Raw genomic sequence first — 14,930 nt, 5'->3', positions numbered from 1 at the left:
ATGAAAAACAGGTACATTTATTAAAGAGGTTCCTTTCTGGAGTTAGCATCCAACATCAATAGAGTAGTAATAAAAACATTTTGATCCATTTGTGTGGGCAACATAAAAATATGCACCGTACTTGCACTGCTTTTAATTTGTAATCCTCAGCACCCCAACAACATCGCAATGAAGTGTTGATTCATTTGCTTGCACATCATTTGTGCACATTTGTGCAAGCAAAACAAATATTTTAGCTTCATTAATTCTCAAGTTATAATCATTACAAGTCAAATTAATAAACTGTGATAACTTGAGAAATAATAATTAGGCAGAGGTGTTTGTGTTGATTGCACAAATGAAACTCATGAATATACAACTGGACTTTGTTTACAATATGGCCTTCTGTACATATAAACTTCATAAATTTCTTCAATGGAAAGACAGACAAAATATTATTGTTTAAACAAATTGATACATTCTTTATGTGAAAGAGTGCTTCTGTTGATTTAGAGTTTTTACCATTATGAGCACACATAGTTGCATAGGTGTGCTGTATTGCGGTGGTTATGATAAAACCCTGTTAACATTCGTCTCCTGTGACTGGGGAATAGCTGAACCTTGCTGATGATAAAGGAAATGAACAGATGCTGTGTGAAGTGGTCCCCTGCTGAATTGGACCCAAATTGTCTCTAAACTAACACACATACAAACACACATACAGGGATGGAGAGGGAATAAGAAAAACCGACTTGGACGTTTAGACTTATGAGAGATGAGTGAGATTAGGATTCAGACTGGACAGTACAGAAAGAAATACAACACTGGGCAAATTTAAATTTTAGTAGCTTTTGTTCCTTTACCGAACAATTCTGTGAAAAAAAACTCTGATCTGAGCTCATCACACAGACCTTGAGTACTTAATTTAGCGTAGTAGATTTTCTGATGTAACGAGAGCAGAAAATGATGCTATACAACATTATCCTGCTAAACTAACTCCGACTAGATTCCTGCTGTCTTCTACTGCTTATTCTGTAAAACCTGACTGGTGTTTATACTGGACTTACAATGAGCTGCACTGGGAGCTGCTGGTCCTGAACGCACGCTGCTGCTGTGCTCTTCCTGTCTGTTGTCTGCAACTATTTGAAGCAACTTGGATCTCTCCTTGGATTTTTCAGGATTTCATTTCTCTTCTCTGGGATATTCAGACACATTTTTTGTGTTTAACTTTTGTTACTGAACCGAACGCTGTTTGCCAACGAGGCAGATGTGAGGGAGATGAAGGCCACACAGAATAACAGCCTGCAGCCTGCTCAACTGGGCCAATAAGCAAACACGGAGCTATCGATCTCTCTCGCTCTCACCCCCCCACCACCCTTTCTGTCTTCATTTTTATTTTTTATTTTCTTCACCTTGAGCCACCGACCCAACAGCCCCCTGCTAAAAGCTATCGTGAAGTTGATGCTGAATAAAAGTCATAAATTTACTCGCAGCTGTTGTCAGAATTTATTAAAAGGACGTAACACAGCAGCCTGCATGATCTATTTATACAATTACTGTGTTTACCCTGTCACCTGTCACTGGCCCTTGCAGCCCAATAACCAGCCCGACCCACCAGGAGTCTTCCCGTGCCTTCCGATTAGCCGCTGCCTGAACACACACTTGCACACCCTGGGAAGAGGCAGCCAGGCTCATACTATTCTTAGGGTGCTGTCACGGCTCTGCCTTTTGAGCGAGTGTGTGCGTATATGTGCGCTCTACAGGGGGGGGTTTTCCAGCTGAGCCTAAACCAGAGTGACAGTTCTGTGCTCTCCTAATGAAGACGACATGATCAGGTTCAAATGACAACAACAGGAAGCAAGGAAATAAAAAGGGAACAAATAGGCTGCTTGCAGGTATCGCTGGCACATTTCTAAATAGGCGGATGATGATTACTGCTGCAAGGCTTGTGTCTGTGGTGTTTGATTGTGATGTTAATGACTTTGAACACATCTGTATGTTGCATTGCCTCAGTGTTATCGGCGGACAGTGCAGCAGCAGAGCTCTGGTATTAAAAAGCATCCTTAATCAGGCAGCCTGGTTGACAAGGGCACTGGTGTGAATATGTCTGTGTGAATAAATGTAAGTAAGTAAAGTAAATGTAAGCACATGGGTGTGTATTCGTGTGTGACCTCATGGTGCACTGGGAGCCCATTTGCAGGCTAACCACGCTCAAGGCTCTTTGATCTACAGCCAGTGGTATTCAGAGCACAGGGAGGTCTAGAGTATAGCTGTAGGGCTAACTAAAACACACACACACACACACACACATAGACACACACGCCCTGAGGGAAGCCAGAGGGGTGAGGGGTCAATAACATGGCTTCCATCTTTTGCCCATGAGCCATCGCGTCTTACATCTCTCCTCTGTATTGCTTCACTCGTTCCACTTTCCCTTTTACCTTATTTGTTCCGCTGGACTCCAACAACATCTCACCCGCCTCGTCTTCTCACCTCTGCCCCCCCCAACATCACCGACCCTCTCTTATGATCGGTATCTCCCAGTCCTTGGAAAAATCTGCCTTTGCCTCACTTCACTCCACTTCCCATGTCATCTTCTGTGTTTATCATAAGCTGTGATTTACATATCTTAATGACTCATTTGAGCCGAGTCGGTCTGTTTGTGTGTTTTTTGTGCGTGCCTGTTTGTCTACTGACTTTATTACCATGCAGTAAAATGACAATAAGTCTCATAAACTCCTTGGAGAGCGGTGTAAAAGTGTGACGTGTTTGGGTTAAGACCTCAGCCCCTTGTTTACAAAGGAGCTCAGATGCCTTGTGGGAGATTTGCCACATACCGGGGTATCGGTGCGTGTCGAGGTATCTGCACTAGCAGCAGCATAGGATACAGTACGCTGTTAAAAACAGGTATACCGAGGTGGTGTATGCTTTTGGCTCCTTAGTTTTACCTACGCCACGCTGTCTGATGTGAACCATTTCGGCTCCTTTTCCCCGGCGCGAGCTTGAGCCACTCTGTTTACTTGTTGAGACAGTCTATTTCTCGCTTCTTCCCAGGGGGTGTCCTGTCTCTTATTTTTGATTTCCTGATAACCTCCCCTGGGTCTCTATGGAAGCTTACGGCTACCTGGCTGCCTGCTGACTTTTACATCAGGGAGTGAGAGGAATGGATTATAAAAGGCAGTCATCTAGAGATAATGAAGAGAAACAAAATGCCAATGCTCATTGCTCAGGGTGCTGTGGGAATTACAGGGAGGTGTTATTGCTATTTTTTAAAACATGCTTGTAGGATGTGAAATGTGATTTACTGGAGTCAGATGCGCTGGGACAATACCCGTGGGTCATCCGGGTCACAAAAATAAACAAGTTATTTCCACAAAACTCATGCAACATGATAATTACATTCATTGTAAGCCACTCATGGATGAACACACAAATACAAATCCCAAAGGCCATTCAACAGCGTGTGCACTTACACACTTTAGATACACACACAGAATACAATGACATATTGAGATTTTTTTCTCCCTCTGTTCCATTTTTTTTCTAAACGGTTCAAAACCCCTTGCACGACCTGCGTCTACGGGGTTGAACACGAACACAGAAGGTTGTTACAAGACATAGCTTTGTTGTTGCTGTCATTTACCACAGCAGCTAGCACATTATGAGTGTATAAAAAACGTTGCCTTTGTAATTGAGAAATCAATACCTAATTTGCTCCTGTGGTCTTGCAAGCCATTGTGTTTAAGTCTGTGAGTGAGTGTATGAGCTGTTTCTGAAGGGCGCGGTGGCCTCCAATCCTTCATTTGGACATAAAGGGGCATATGAAAGGCAAAGACCCCAGCCTGTCCACATTTAACTTGCTAGTCTATTATTGTTGCGTGTGCTTAAACCCAGAGGGGATCTGACATTCAACACATAAAAAAAGAGATGACACTGTTTCTTCTACTTGATTTCTACAGCGCCAGAAGCTGAGTATGAATGTGAGAGACTGGTGGCTTACCTTAACCACTGTGACCATGCCATCATTGGAGACCGGGTCAGTACGGATGGTGAAGTGTCCGGAGGGGTCTCCGCTGATGATCCTGTAGATGGCGTTCCAGTTAGGGGAGTGTGGTTGGTCAGCATCTATCACCGTGAGGTTAGTCACCACAACGTCCACTCGGTTCTCTGGCACCTCACCGGAGAACTGCAGAAAAATAGAGGAAAATGTTGATATCTCTCTGTTCCAGTTTTGGCTGGACCACAACAGTGGGGCTTGCTCTTTAACCATGAAAGTCAAGGGGGAGGTTGTGAGATCCTAATTCTTCTATTGGTCAGCAGAGTGACATGTGACTGAGTTGGAGTTTTCTCATTTTGCCACTGCTGTTTCAAAATGAGCTGGTGCAGACAGTTATTATTTAGGGGGGCATTAACAGTCTACAATGTGGCCAGTTTAGCACATTTCTTTTTCCAGACAAGCCAAGATATGGCTGGATTGTACAGGAATGTATGGTTGCAAACCATGGGCTCTTGCTGCCCCGGTGTTCTGGCTGCTCAGGAGCTGCAGGTAAAGAAAGTATGGCTTCCAATTCATTGAGTTTCACCTTCATTACAGCAATAAAGTACTCTCAATACATAAATAAATAAAGATGAGAGTGAAAAAGTGCCAGGACAGACTGACACTAGATCGAACAGACAAATAACACACACCACAACAACTACTACCTCCACCATGTTGTAGGTTTTCACCAAGCCTTGTTTTTATAGAGCCAGTCCTCCTTCCATGTTTTCGGGAAGAGTAAATTTAATGATCTCACTTTTACCACCGCTGAGTTGTAAACAAGCAGTAAACCCAGTTGCACACCAGTGAACACGTCCACACAGGGGCGTTGTTCCAGTTTCAATGGTTTCTGCCTTTCCTGCCTCTCCACTACCCATCGCATCGCTGATGAGCAATAATATTTCATTCCTTTGAAAGCCAGAGTGACAAAGGAGGAGAGAAAGGAGCCGGCAGTGGGGAGGGTTAAAACAGCTGTTTGAGTGTATATGAGTGGCTTTTAGTTGTCCCCATGCTGTACAAACACATGTGCTTTGTCCTGATAAGCCTGATGAGGAGTGAGCCGCTGTCTGTCATGTGTCTGTTATGGTGGGGATTGATCAAAGCCATATAGGCTCAGGGGATAAAGCCCACAAAGACGAACCAACAAGAGCAGTGACGGCATCGCCACTCTGAAAACACAAGTCAGCCGCAGCCACATAGCCACGCCCACACAAACAACCTGTCAACTCTCAACCAATCATGTGGGGTCAGCGGGTGAGCATGTTGGCGTGTCTTCACCTCATCTCGAAGCAACAGGCATGTACACCGTGTCACCACGGGTAACAGGCGTGGAAGAGCCACTGAGCCGCTTATGTGAGTGTAGGATATCAAAGAGCAAAGCCCCAGACCAAACACTCCAACGGACCATAATACCCTGCCTGGCAACCCTCGAATCACCCAGCAAACAGCCGACAGCAGCGGGCAGATTAGGGGGCTGCGTCAGGAGAGCTGTTCAGAGACTCAATGACATTCTTAAGACAACAGACAAGTCCGGGTGGTCCTGATGCACTGCCTGCATTGGATAAGTAGGCAGGCTGTGGTATGTTTGTGTCAGAGCCAGTGTGTGTATGTTTGTGTGTGTGTGTGTGTGTGTGTGGTTTATTACTGAGGTTTGGTTCAGAGACTCCCCAATGCCAATTCAATAAAATAAAGCTTGAGAGATGGCTCTTGAGCTCTTGGGGGCCCTTGAGCATCTTGTTTCTCAGTACACAGTAACAACTAAAGGAAACTGTTAACCAGCTCTGATGAGAGACTTAGAAGGGTCCATCACAACTCTTTTTTTTTTCATCAATACTCCCGTTTAAGATTTCTTGCCTTGTTATCTCTTTAAAAATGTGGGGGATTGGAAGAGGTTACATCAGGCATCTAAACCTTGTGTAATAAAAATCCTATCTATTTTTCCCCACAGGCAATCTTGCATGCATGACAGTTTTAAATTCCCTACAAATAAAACTCTTCATCATCATTAAAATCGCTTGGCAAATGAATTGCAAAATGGAAAATTGTGAGAGAAAAATGTGACATGCACACCACTGTGCAAAAAAACAACTTTTAGCAATCCAGGTTACGTTTAAGGGTGAAATTTCAAACAGAAATTTAAAGTGAGAGTGATATTTATACCTCACAGTTCTTCTCTATATTCAAGCTGTTTCTATCTCTTTCAGATTATTTTATGATTGTGAGTGTTGACTTTCGGAGAGGTGATTGTCAATAATGGATTGTGATGCAACATTTGTGAGCTTTAACAGAGAGCATTACAATCTCACTTTGAAGCCCTTGGGGCTGTTCCTTTTCTTCCACTCTCTTAATGATTTATGAGCTGAATAGAGCTTTGACACTTACAGTGCACTGCAGTAATGATTGCTACGACGGTGAACTGTTGCATGACCGTGGTGTCTTTCAGCAAAGGCTCGGACTCTCTCTGATCAGGTAGTTTTTCTGCCCATGATACTGTATCTTGTCCCCAACTGATGGGCCGGGGGGAAATGGGGGGGGGCTCTTGTGATTGTGACTGGCACAGAGCGCAGTTGACTTTCTCACAGTACTTGACAAAACACCTCTTGCCAACACCCTCACCCTCCTGTCACTGTTTTGGCAGTGGGGAAAGACTAAGGCAGGCGAGGGGAGGTGAGAGGAGAGGAGGGCGAGGAGATGTGACAGGAAGCTTCATCATAGGAACATTGTGAGGATAATAAAGGAAAGAGGGCAACAAAGAACTGCAGTAAATGCGGCAAAGAAATAAGCCTGATACTCCGCACATTACTGCAAATAATCCCATATAATATTAGATACGGTGGTTGCAGTATACTGTATGCATAAACAAATAAGAGATAAATAACTTTTTTTTCAGTTTATTTCATCCATCTGCCTCACAAACTTAATGCAAAAGCATACATGCAGCCCCTTACAGGCATCCCAGGCCTTCACATACATACACATACACATACACCGCTCCCTGCCGCTATGAAAAATAGGCCAGCCTCTGATAGGCATGATGAAATATTAATCATCAACATTAAAGACAAATTCCCCAAACTTTATATTTCTGGGACACGTTGAAAGATCTATGGGGTTTATTGCAAACACTAAATATTTGCATAATGGCCTGCATTCTCAACAAAATGGCTTTTATGTGATCCCACCACTGAAATGGGTGATTTATGAAAAGGAGTGGGTAAAAGTGCTCCGCTCATCATGGCTCCAAAACCTCCACTAAGGTTCGTCATCAATATCCACGATGTGGCGATGGAAATGCACTTAAACATGGTGGAATACAGTTACAGAGTATCAATCTATTACTGGCCACTATCATCAATACACCACCATCAGTGGAGAATCTTAATGTAGGGTGGTGGTAGTGTGCAGAGTCAGGAAAGGCCTCTGATTTACAATGGGCCATGTCTATGCTTTATCACTGCCGCTGTAGCAAATAGCTCTTGTGACTAAATAATCCCTCATTCTTCCTCCTCACCCCATCATTCTCACAACACTTGTTTTTTTTGTTTTTTTTTGGTCCTGGAGTCTGGTGGTGGTCCAGTCATCAACATCCTCTCCCCTCTTTGTTGTCTTTTTGCTCATCGTCTCCTCCTTTTTTCTTCCTCCACTCCCCTCCTCTTTGTACATTTCCTGCTGTGTGTGATGTAGCAGTCCTCTGATGAGAACTGCTGGCTGACACATGCTTTACCGCCATTGCTAACTCATCATTATAAGGGTCTTAATAGCCCCCAGGGCAAGTGCTAATGCTAACTCCTCTGCTTCCACCTCAAAGAGCCGAGCCTCCTGTAGTGCTGATACCGCCTCAGCTGCTTTTCCCTGCAGTTGCAGAGCTAAGCACCTTATCTACCTAACAGGCCTGTGCTCTCATCACTACTGATAGGAAATCACACATACTGAATAATTCTGACACCTGAAGCCAAACTGACAACAAGACAGGTTTTTCATGACAGGAACCAACCGAGAATGCAGGAAACCAACCCCCTTCCTTTTTGACCGTCTTCACTTCAGTGCCCTAAACAAATGAACACCTCTCTGACACAAAATGAATAAAACTTTCACTTTTGAGACTTTCATTATCAACCGGCAGTCAGTGAGAAATGCTGCTGCCACCCTCAGCCGTCACCTCGCCCACAGCTCTGAACATTCATCGGCACTGAGGGAAATAACCAGAGCTAAGTCGTGGGAAAAAGTGAGATAAACTTTTTAATGACACTAAATCTTCCACTTCACTGGTTCATTTAGTGATGATGTTGCTGAATCTCACCTCCAGTGACATGATACATTGCATACATTACTTACCGTGGGCTTTTAAATTTTACCTCATTCTTAATAATGGCCTTCTGTAATGTAATCATCATTTTAAATATCACAATCAGGACAACAATCATTAATGACTTGCTGGCTCTGGTTTTCTTGCTGATGAAAGTCAATGATATGGATTAGTTTTTTCCATGTGTGTGTGAGTGTGTGTGCTTCCCCTACAAGAAAATGACTAAGTACCCTTTGCACTTCATAACCCTCCCTCGTTGTCCTTGTGTAAATCTTCCTGTGTAACGACATAACAGCGTTGTAGTCATTTCCTTTCTCCTTCCCTCATTCCATTGTTCCCTCTTTTTCATTCTCCCTTCTATCTCATCTTTAATGTCTCTCTCTGTCTACCCCGCTATTTCTTTTCCTTCAACATACTCGTCATTCGTTGAACCCAAACCCTCTCCTTTCCACAAACTGTCACCCTTTCCCTTATTTGTAGCAACTCACAGTTCTGGAGGTCAGCATGGGAGGGTTGTCGTTGATGTCGGTGACAGTGATGATGGCTGTGGCTGTGTTGGAAAGGCCAAAGTTCAGGTTGCCCTCCATGTCCGTGGCCTGCACGATGATGGTATACTGGGACACTTTCTGTTAAAAGGCAGAAACAGAAGAGACAAGAGTGTGTGGTTATTTTGTCTGCAAAGCGCTCTCTCTTCCATGAGCGTAAAGCAGCAGCCAGCCATAGACTGTGACTCCCAAAGGACAAAAAAATAAAGGCTGTGTTCTGTTCTATAGTCACTGTCCATGGTTTTATTTGAAACACAGAATCGCAAGGGTGAAGTCTTTCATTCGACTGACTTGAAACCTCTTCAGCGGAACATATCCAGACTTCACACCATCTGCAAAGGCTGCGGTGTGAAGCCTCCCCATGGGTGTGTCATCAAAGACATCACTTATTCACTGCCCCTGATGGACAGATGTGAAGACAATGTTTCAGCTGACAGAGATTAATAGACTATCTATGGAGAAATGATATGAGAGAATGATAAATGCCATTTTCATTTTTTAAAATGACACAGTGTCACTTTGTTGGAAGCTGAAATATGGTTCTCTTATTTGTATTTTTGTACTCGGGGAGTGTTTGTGTGCTTCGAGCCGTGCCGCCTACTCCTCATTCTCCTTTCCTTACTGTATATGCCTCCCTCTGGTTGCCGGCATCCTCTGTCCCAGGGTGCAGTTAATGGGCTGCAGGAAGGATGGAGCCCAGGAGCCGACAGTCTGGATAATGTGTCTCGTCACTGAGATTCCCAATTACATTCCCAGTGTCTCTCTCACCTGCTAATTACCGAGTAAATATCCCAATTAGGCCAGGACGCCACATCAGGAGGATTAGACAGCTCCTCTCAGTTCCTCTCATCTTGATGCTAGACGAGATGCTGAACTCCAACCTTGTACACACACTCTCATTAACACCCCCCCAACCACCCCCTCCCCTCCTCCCACACACACATGCACACTCACACACCCACAAACATACACGCACCTCTTTTCCTCCATATCTTGTTTAGAAGCGGTACTTGCCTGACTGTCCCATCAGCCTGTGTACAGCATGTACACAACACTCTCACTAATTAGACAAGGGAGTAATTATGTAGTGCTCCTCTGAACCTCTCAGCACTGCAACAACACCACAGCATACCCAGGTTCCTCTGGAGGACTGAGGTCTGTTACTGTCAACAAGCTTTTTTAAAGTCCACTACAGACCAGTGGAAACCTTTAGAAGAGAAATCTGTGTGGGAGTTTATAAAGGAGAGGAAAAAGACATTTCAAAAGTGAAGAACAGAGGAGAGGATAAGAGACAGCAGGGGATGCAGCGAAGGCACAGGGGAGGAGGATTACCAAAAATAGATGCCTGTGTTTTTTTCTTTTTCCTTTTTTTTTTTGTAGTACCTAACGCCTCCAACACCCCAGCCCAAGAAGGAAAAGGAGACACATAAACTTTCAAAGTTTCAAAGGGCTAAAGTGCTGACTAAAAGTGGACCAGGGAAGTACTGCAGAATAGCATCTTCCTAGTTTATGTACAGTACAGAAGCTTTGAGTTTTCTCCTGCAAGGGTTTCAACGCCTTATCTACTCTGTAGGAAAAATGTGACCGGAAAACACATGTACTGTATGTACAGTAAGCTACAGATAATGTGCAAGTGCATATGCAGTGCACTCATAAATATACATTTACACACAATATACATTTGTGTGAGAAATACAGTAGATGCATATTATAGTGTCTGTGCATGTACACTGTGTGTGTGTGTGCTATTGTACTTAAAGCCAAGTGGAGCTTTAGATCTTAGGAGTGCAGACATGTTTGGAAAGTGGGGACAGGTTTGCTGGTCCTCACTTCTTTCTTCTAAGGGCCGTTTCATCTGCTCATGGATCTAGTATTAAAAAAAAGCACTTTTCCTGTCTCAATTCTTCCAGTGCTGTGATCGGATCTCAAAGAGCAAATTAGGGTTGGTGCGGCTGATGGAGTTAATCAACAGGCATGGTCCCAGGTCAAGTGAAGCGATGCTGCTCAATGGGTTTTACTTGTTCCTCTGCCAAGGCGGGGTTTCTGCCAGGCTCGGTGGAGGCAGCAGGAGGAGGCACAGTTAGGTGAAGCTTTCATCTTGTGTAAATGTTTGTCTTAAGAATATGGCCGATGCATATGCAGCACAGATCTAGCCTGGCTGACTCATCTATCCTTATTCCTATGCATTCTGAATCCACTCACACTCTGCATTAAGGGCTGTGTGCTGTGTGATTTTATTTATCTCCCTGTAGCCAAGTGATTAACTTTTCATGGTTTATCAAGTTAATTAACTTAATTGAGTTGATTCCCTATTAATTGGTAGACTGTAGAAAGTAGAGAAAACAGAGCGTCGGTTATATCTTCAAATAGCTTGCGTCGTCAAAAACCGAAAGATATTAAATTAACACTGACATAAAAACCAAAACAATAAATCCATTAACGAAATTGCTGACAATTAATGTTCTGTTCATTAACCAACTTCAAAACAATGTGAATTAAAATACAGATGTGTATACGGATCAGATACAGATCCAAGTAGAGATTTATATTGATACCAGGTAAAAATGGGGAGATGAGGAGAAAGTGACAGAGCAGAGTTTGCCATTCCCTCAATACCATCACTGACTCTAGCCAACACAACATGTGGTTGTAATGAGCAGCTTCCACATGGAGATGTGTGTTTACAATGTCATTGTAAACACAGAGCCCCTAAAAAAAAGAAAAATACTGCCCTCATTGATTTGGGGTAAGGAAATGATGTCATTATGAGTCTTCTTGTCTGAAGTAGTACAGCGATGCTTGTGTTGGGGTGGTCGGGGGCTAAATCCGACATTATGGGTGAGTAGCTGGATTAGCAGCAGCTGACGTTCATTTTTACTCCATGTTCCCTTCATGTTTCTCTCTCTCTCTCTTCCTCTGGCACCCTCGTGTCCACGACTCAATCTCCTAGCCAAATCCACACTCACTTACTACTCCACCCTCATTGTAATACCCCCTCTGCCTGGCACTGTTTTTGTTCTGTTGCCCCCTACAGTTTCCTTTTTTTCCCCTCCATTGCCTGTGTTTTATCGAGTGTAGATGTGATTATATGGGCTTTTGTGTTTGTCTGACAGGTGTCAAGGGCATTCTATCTCAGATATTTCCACTCTATCTTCGCCACACAAACACACACGCACACACACACACAACACAACACAACACAACGTGAGCAGCCCACTGCAGCATGATGTGTTGTTAATAGGTCTGTCACTGGTGACAGTTTGGGACGATGATCTGTCTCCGAGATTTCTTTGCAGAGTTGTCACTGGCACATCCATGTCGCAAGAATAAACACATTTGGATCTTGTCACAACTTTTATAGCTCCATAAACAAGGTGACCGCAGAAGAAGGCAATTTAGTGTAAGGGGAGGGAAAAAAGATTACCTGTGTGTGTCTGTGTGTGTGTGTGGTGACAACTGGCTACAAAACATTTTGAAGTCACGTCTCAGAGTGTCATCAGAGTAAACAATGCTGCTGAGAGCTGCTCCATAAAGACAAAGGTGTGTCTTCTAACCAGCTCATGCAGACTGTGCACCTTACTGGGGAATCATAGATTGTAATGAGTATTACTGCTGATTCATTTTATACAATATTAAAATCTGCCTTTTTTGACCGCTCAAGGATAAAGGAGACTAACCTCTCGATCAAGGCCAGGCGCCACCGTCATAATGTCTCCGGTCTCGCTGTTGATGGTGAACATGTTGGGGATGGGGCTGTGTGGCGTCTGGGACAGGATTCGATAGCGCACCATCCCATTAGCGGTGGTGTTGTCGTCGGCATCAAACGCTGACACGTGCATCACGTACGTCCCTGAGAAAGAAAAGACCATTTCTCAGCGTGCACGTGCACAGACGGTAACATGCTGTAACAGAAAGTAACAACTAACTATGTCAACTTCAACTTCCATCAAAATGCAAACAGATTTATTTGAGCAGTAGGTAACTTTTTACTGATGAAATAACTTAAAAACTCTTCAAACTCTTCAAATATTCATCCACTTCAACACACTCAGGAGTTTTGCTGCTACAGCCTGATACTGTCTGGTGCATCTGGTGGCTAATGCTGGCTAAGCTATTACCGCGTAAATTAAATTACTGAAGCAGTTTCATGACTTAATGACTCTTTTCTACATGACATATTGTCAGACTGTGTTTTGTAAGAGCATAGACACCTCAAGGGAAATCCAGCAGAATCCCATAACAACCATCCCTTGTAACAACATGGCAACTGTTTGGCTGTTTGTTTACATGTAGTCCTTCCAATTGTAATTGTTTCCATAAAATAAATGACTCAGTTCGCATTTAACTTTGAACATTTTGTGCTGTCAAGCCTTTTATTGGCTAGTTTAAAGCTATAGCAACATGAGGGAGAGAGGCAGATGCAGATGCACTGGGCACACTGCACTGCTCTCTTTAATCAACCGTCCTACAAACAGATCGTAATGACATACATTGGAAGTAATCACACTGATATTGGTTAATGTTTACATAAAAACGGGCGATAAACCACAACATGTTCCTTTACAGTTTGTTAACACTATGACGTTCACTGATCTGTACAGATTTATGTCAGCTGGGATACGTTGGACACCTATTTTGCAACAGCAAGTACATTCAGATATAAGATCAGCTTTTATAGCTACAAAATAACTCACAATATATTTAGCTTTTAGTGATGACAGATGTTGATAAGCCTTAATCATATTGAAATGTAGCTAGATAGTAGATAGTAGATGATATTGATCTCAGATCGCAGAAACACATTCGGTAGCTGACAATCACTTATACTGAAAGGGCGAGTAAGCACAGGCATCAAGTAGAAGCAGATACAGTTGTGTTGCAGAGAAGAAGCCGCCATCCTTCCATGACGGCACCACTTGTTTGCATCCCTGCCTCCACGGACTCGTAAAACTCTGCGGGATCACTGCCTGTCACCCGATCTCTCCATCTCTCTCTCCCTCTTGCTCTCCCTCTCCCGTAGCTGATTCTAATTGCCAGAGATAGTGATATCATGGCAGTGACAGCCCCTGTCCGAGGATAATTGTAACCGCAGCTCCCATTTCAAACTTCATTACATTTCAAAGCAACATTTGTCAATGACTCGGCCAGAGGGAGCACTCTAAAGGCCTCTCAGCGAGACAAGAAATAAAAGGCAGCAGCAAGAGAGAGAGGGTGGGGGGGCGGGGAGGAAATGAGAGAAGCAGAGGACAGACCCCATATTTGGTTAGATTCCAAGCGGAGTCACTATCAGTCCTCCACCCATCACGTTTTTTTGAAGAGATGGAGGGATATTGAGAAGGAGGTGAAGAATCACAATGTGTCACACATCGGCGGGGTAATTTCATTAAGCTGAACTCTTAGGGGGTTTAATGTGGACCCTTTTGTACGGGCGTCCTAAGCTGTGCCTGACAGGATTAGGTCCCCATAATGACTCTTTAATTTGCAAACTAATTCAAGTCTGTAATTGGCCTTCCATTGAAACCACTGGAGCTCTAAATTCCAAAACACTCTTTTTTTTTATGATTATTGTTTAGCTGAATGTCATGCATGCCGCCGAGAATTGTCTGCTGTGTGGGGGAAGGCGAAGGGGAAGGGAAAGAAAGAAAGAAAGAAAGAAAGAAAGAAAGAAAGAAAGAAAGAAAGAAAGAAAGAAAGAAAGAAAGAAAGAAAGAAAGAAATTAGTGCCTGGACACCTCTTGCGATCACCCTGGTGCAATAAAGTTGGGCTCATCGGGCTCACATTCACACACACCCCTGCACACTGGGAGCTCATCTTGGTGATTCTTTTGCTCTGAGGTTAGACATAAAATGACCCAGTGGTGCTACAGCGTGGTACATTTCATCCTCAATCTCCTCTCCAGCCTGAGCACCCTCTTTGGTTTATGGCCACTGCTGCAGCCGGCTAAATGAAAAGCCACTATAGGAGACAGATTCTCCGTCTGTCTGCTAAATCAGGGGGAATGGAAAATTCTCAGTTGTGTAAAAGATTCACTGTCGTAGTCACGCCTTTAACGACATTGGC

At 43.6% G+C, this 14,930-nt stretch overlaps 1 protein-coding gene across 1 annotated transcript in view; it reads right to left on the bottom strand.

Moving 5' to 3' along the window:
* LOC146984943 (cadherin-4-like) overlaps nucleotides 1-14,930 on the bottom strand; it is a 238,526-nt gene that overhangs the window by 21,192 nt on the left and 202,404 nt on the right. The window contains exons 8-10 of the mRNA XM_085782591.1: nucleotides 12,547-12,719; nucleotides 8,813-8,950; nucleotides 3,980-4,165 (exon numbers count right to left, since the gene is read on the bottom strand). Coding sequence (XP_085638717.1) covers nucleotides 3,980-4,165; nucleotides 8,813-8,950; nucleotides 12,547-12,719 — 497 coding nt within the window. The remainder of the gene's footprint in view (nucleotides 1-3,979; nucleotides 4,166-8,812; nucleotides 8,951-12,546; nucleotides 12,720-14,930) is intronic.

Source organism: Trachurus japonicus, chromosome 7 (assembly GCF_045865225.1).
Source record: "Trachurus japonicus isolate A0001 chromosome 7, Traja_1.0".
In the NCBI taxonomy this organism is placed as follows: Eukaryota; Metazoa; Chordata; class Actinopteri; order Carangiformes; family Carangidae; genus Trachurus; species Trachurus japonicus.
Note: the sequence above shows the minus strand (reverse complement) of the source record. Positions and strands in the feature narration are given on the sequence as shown.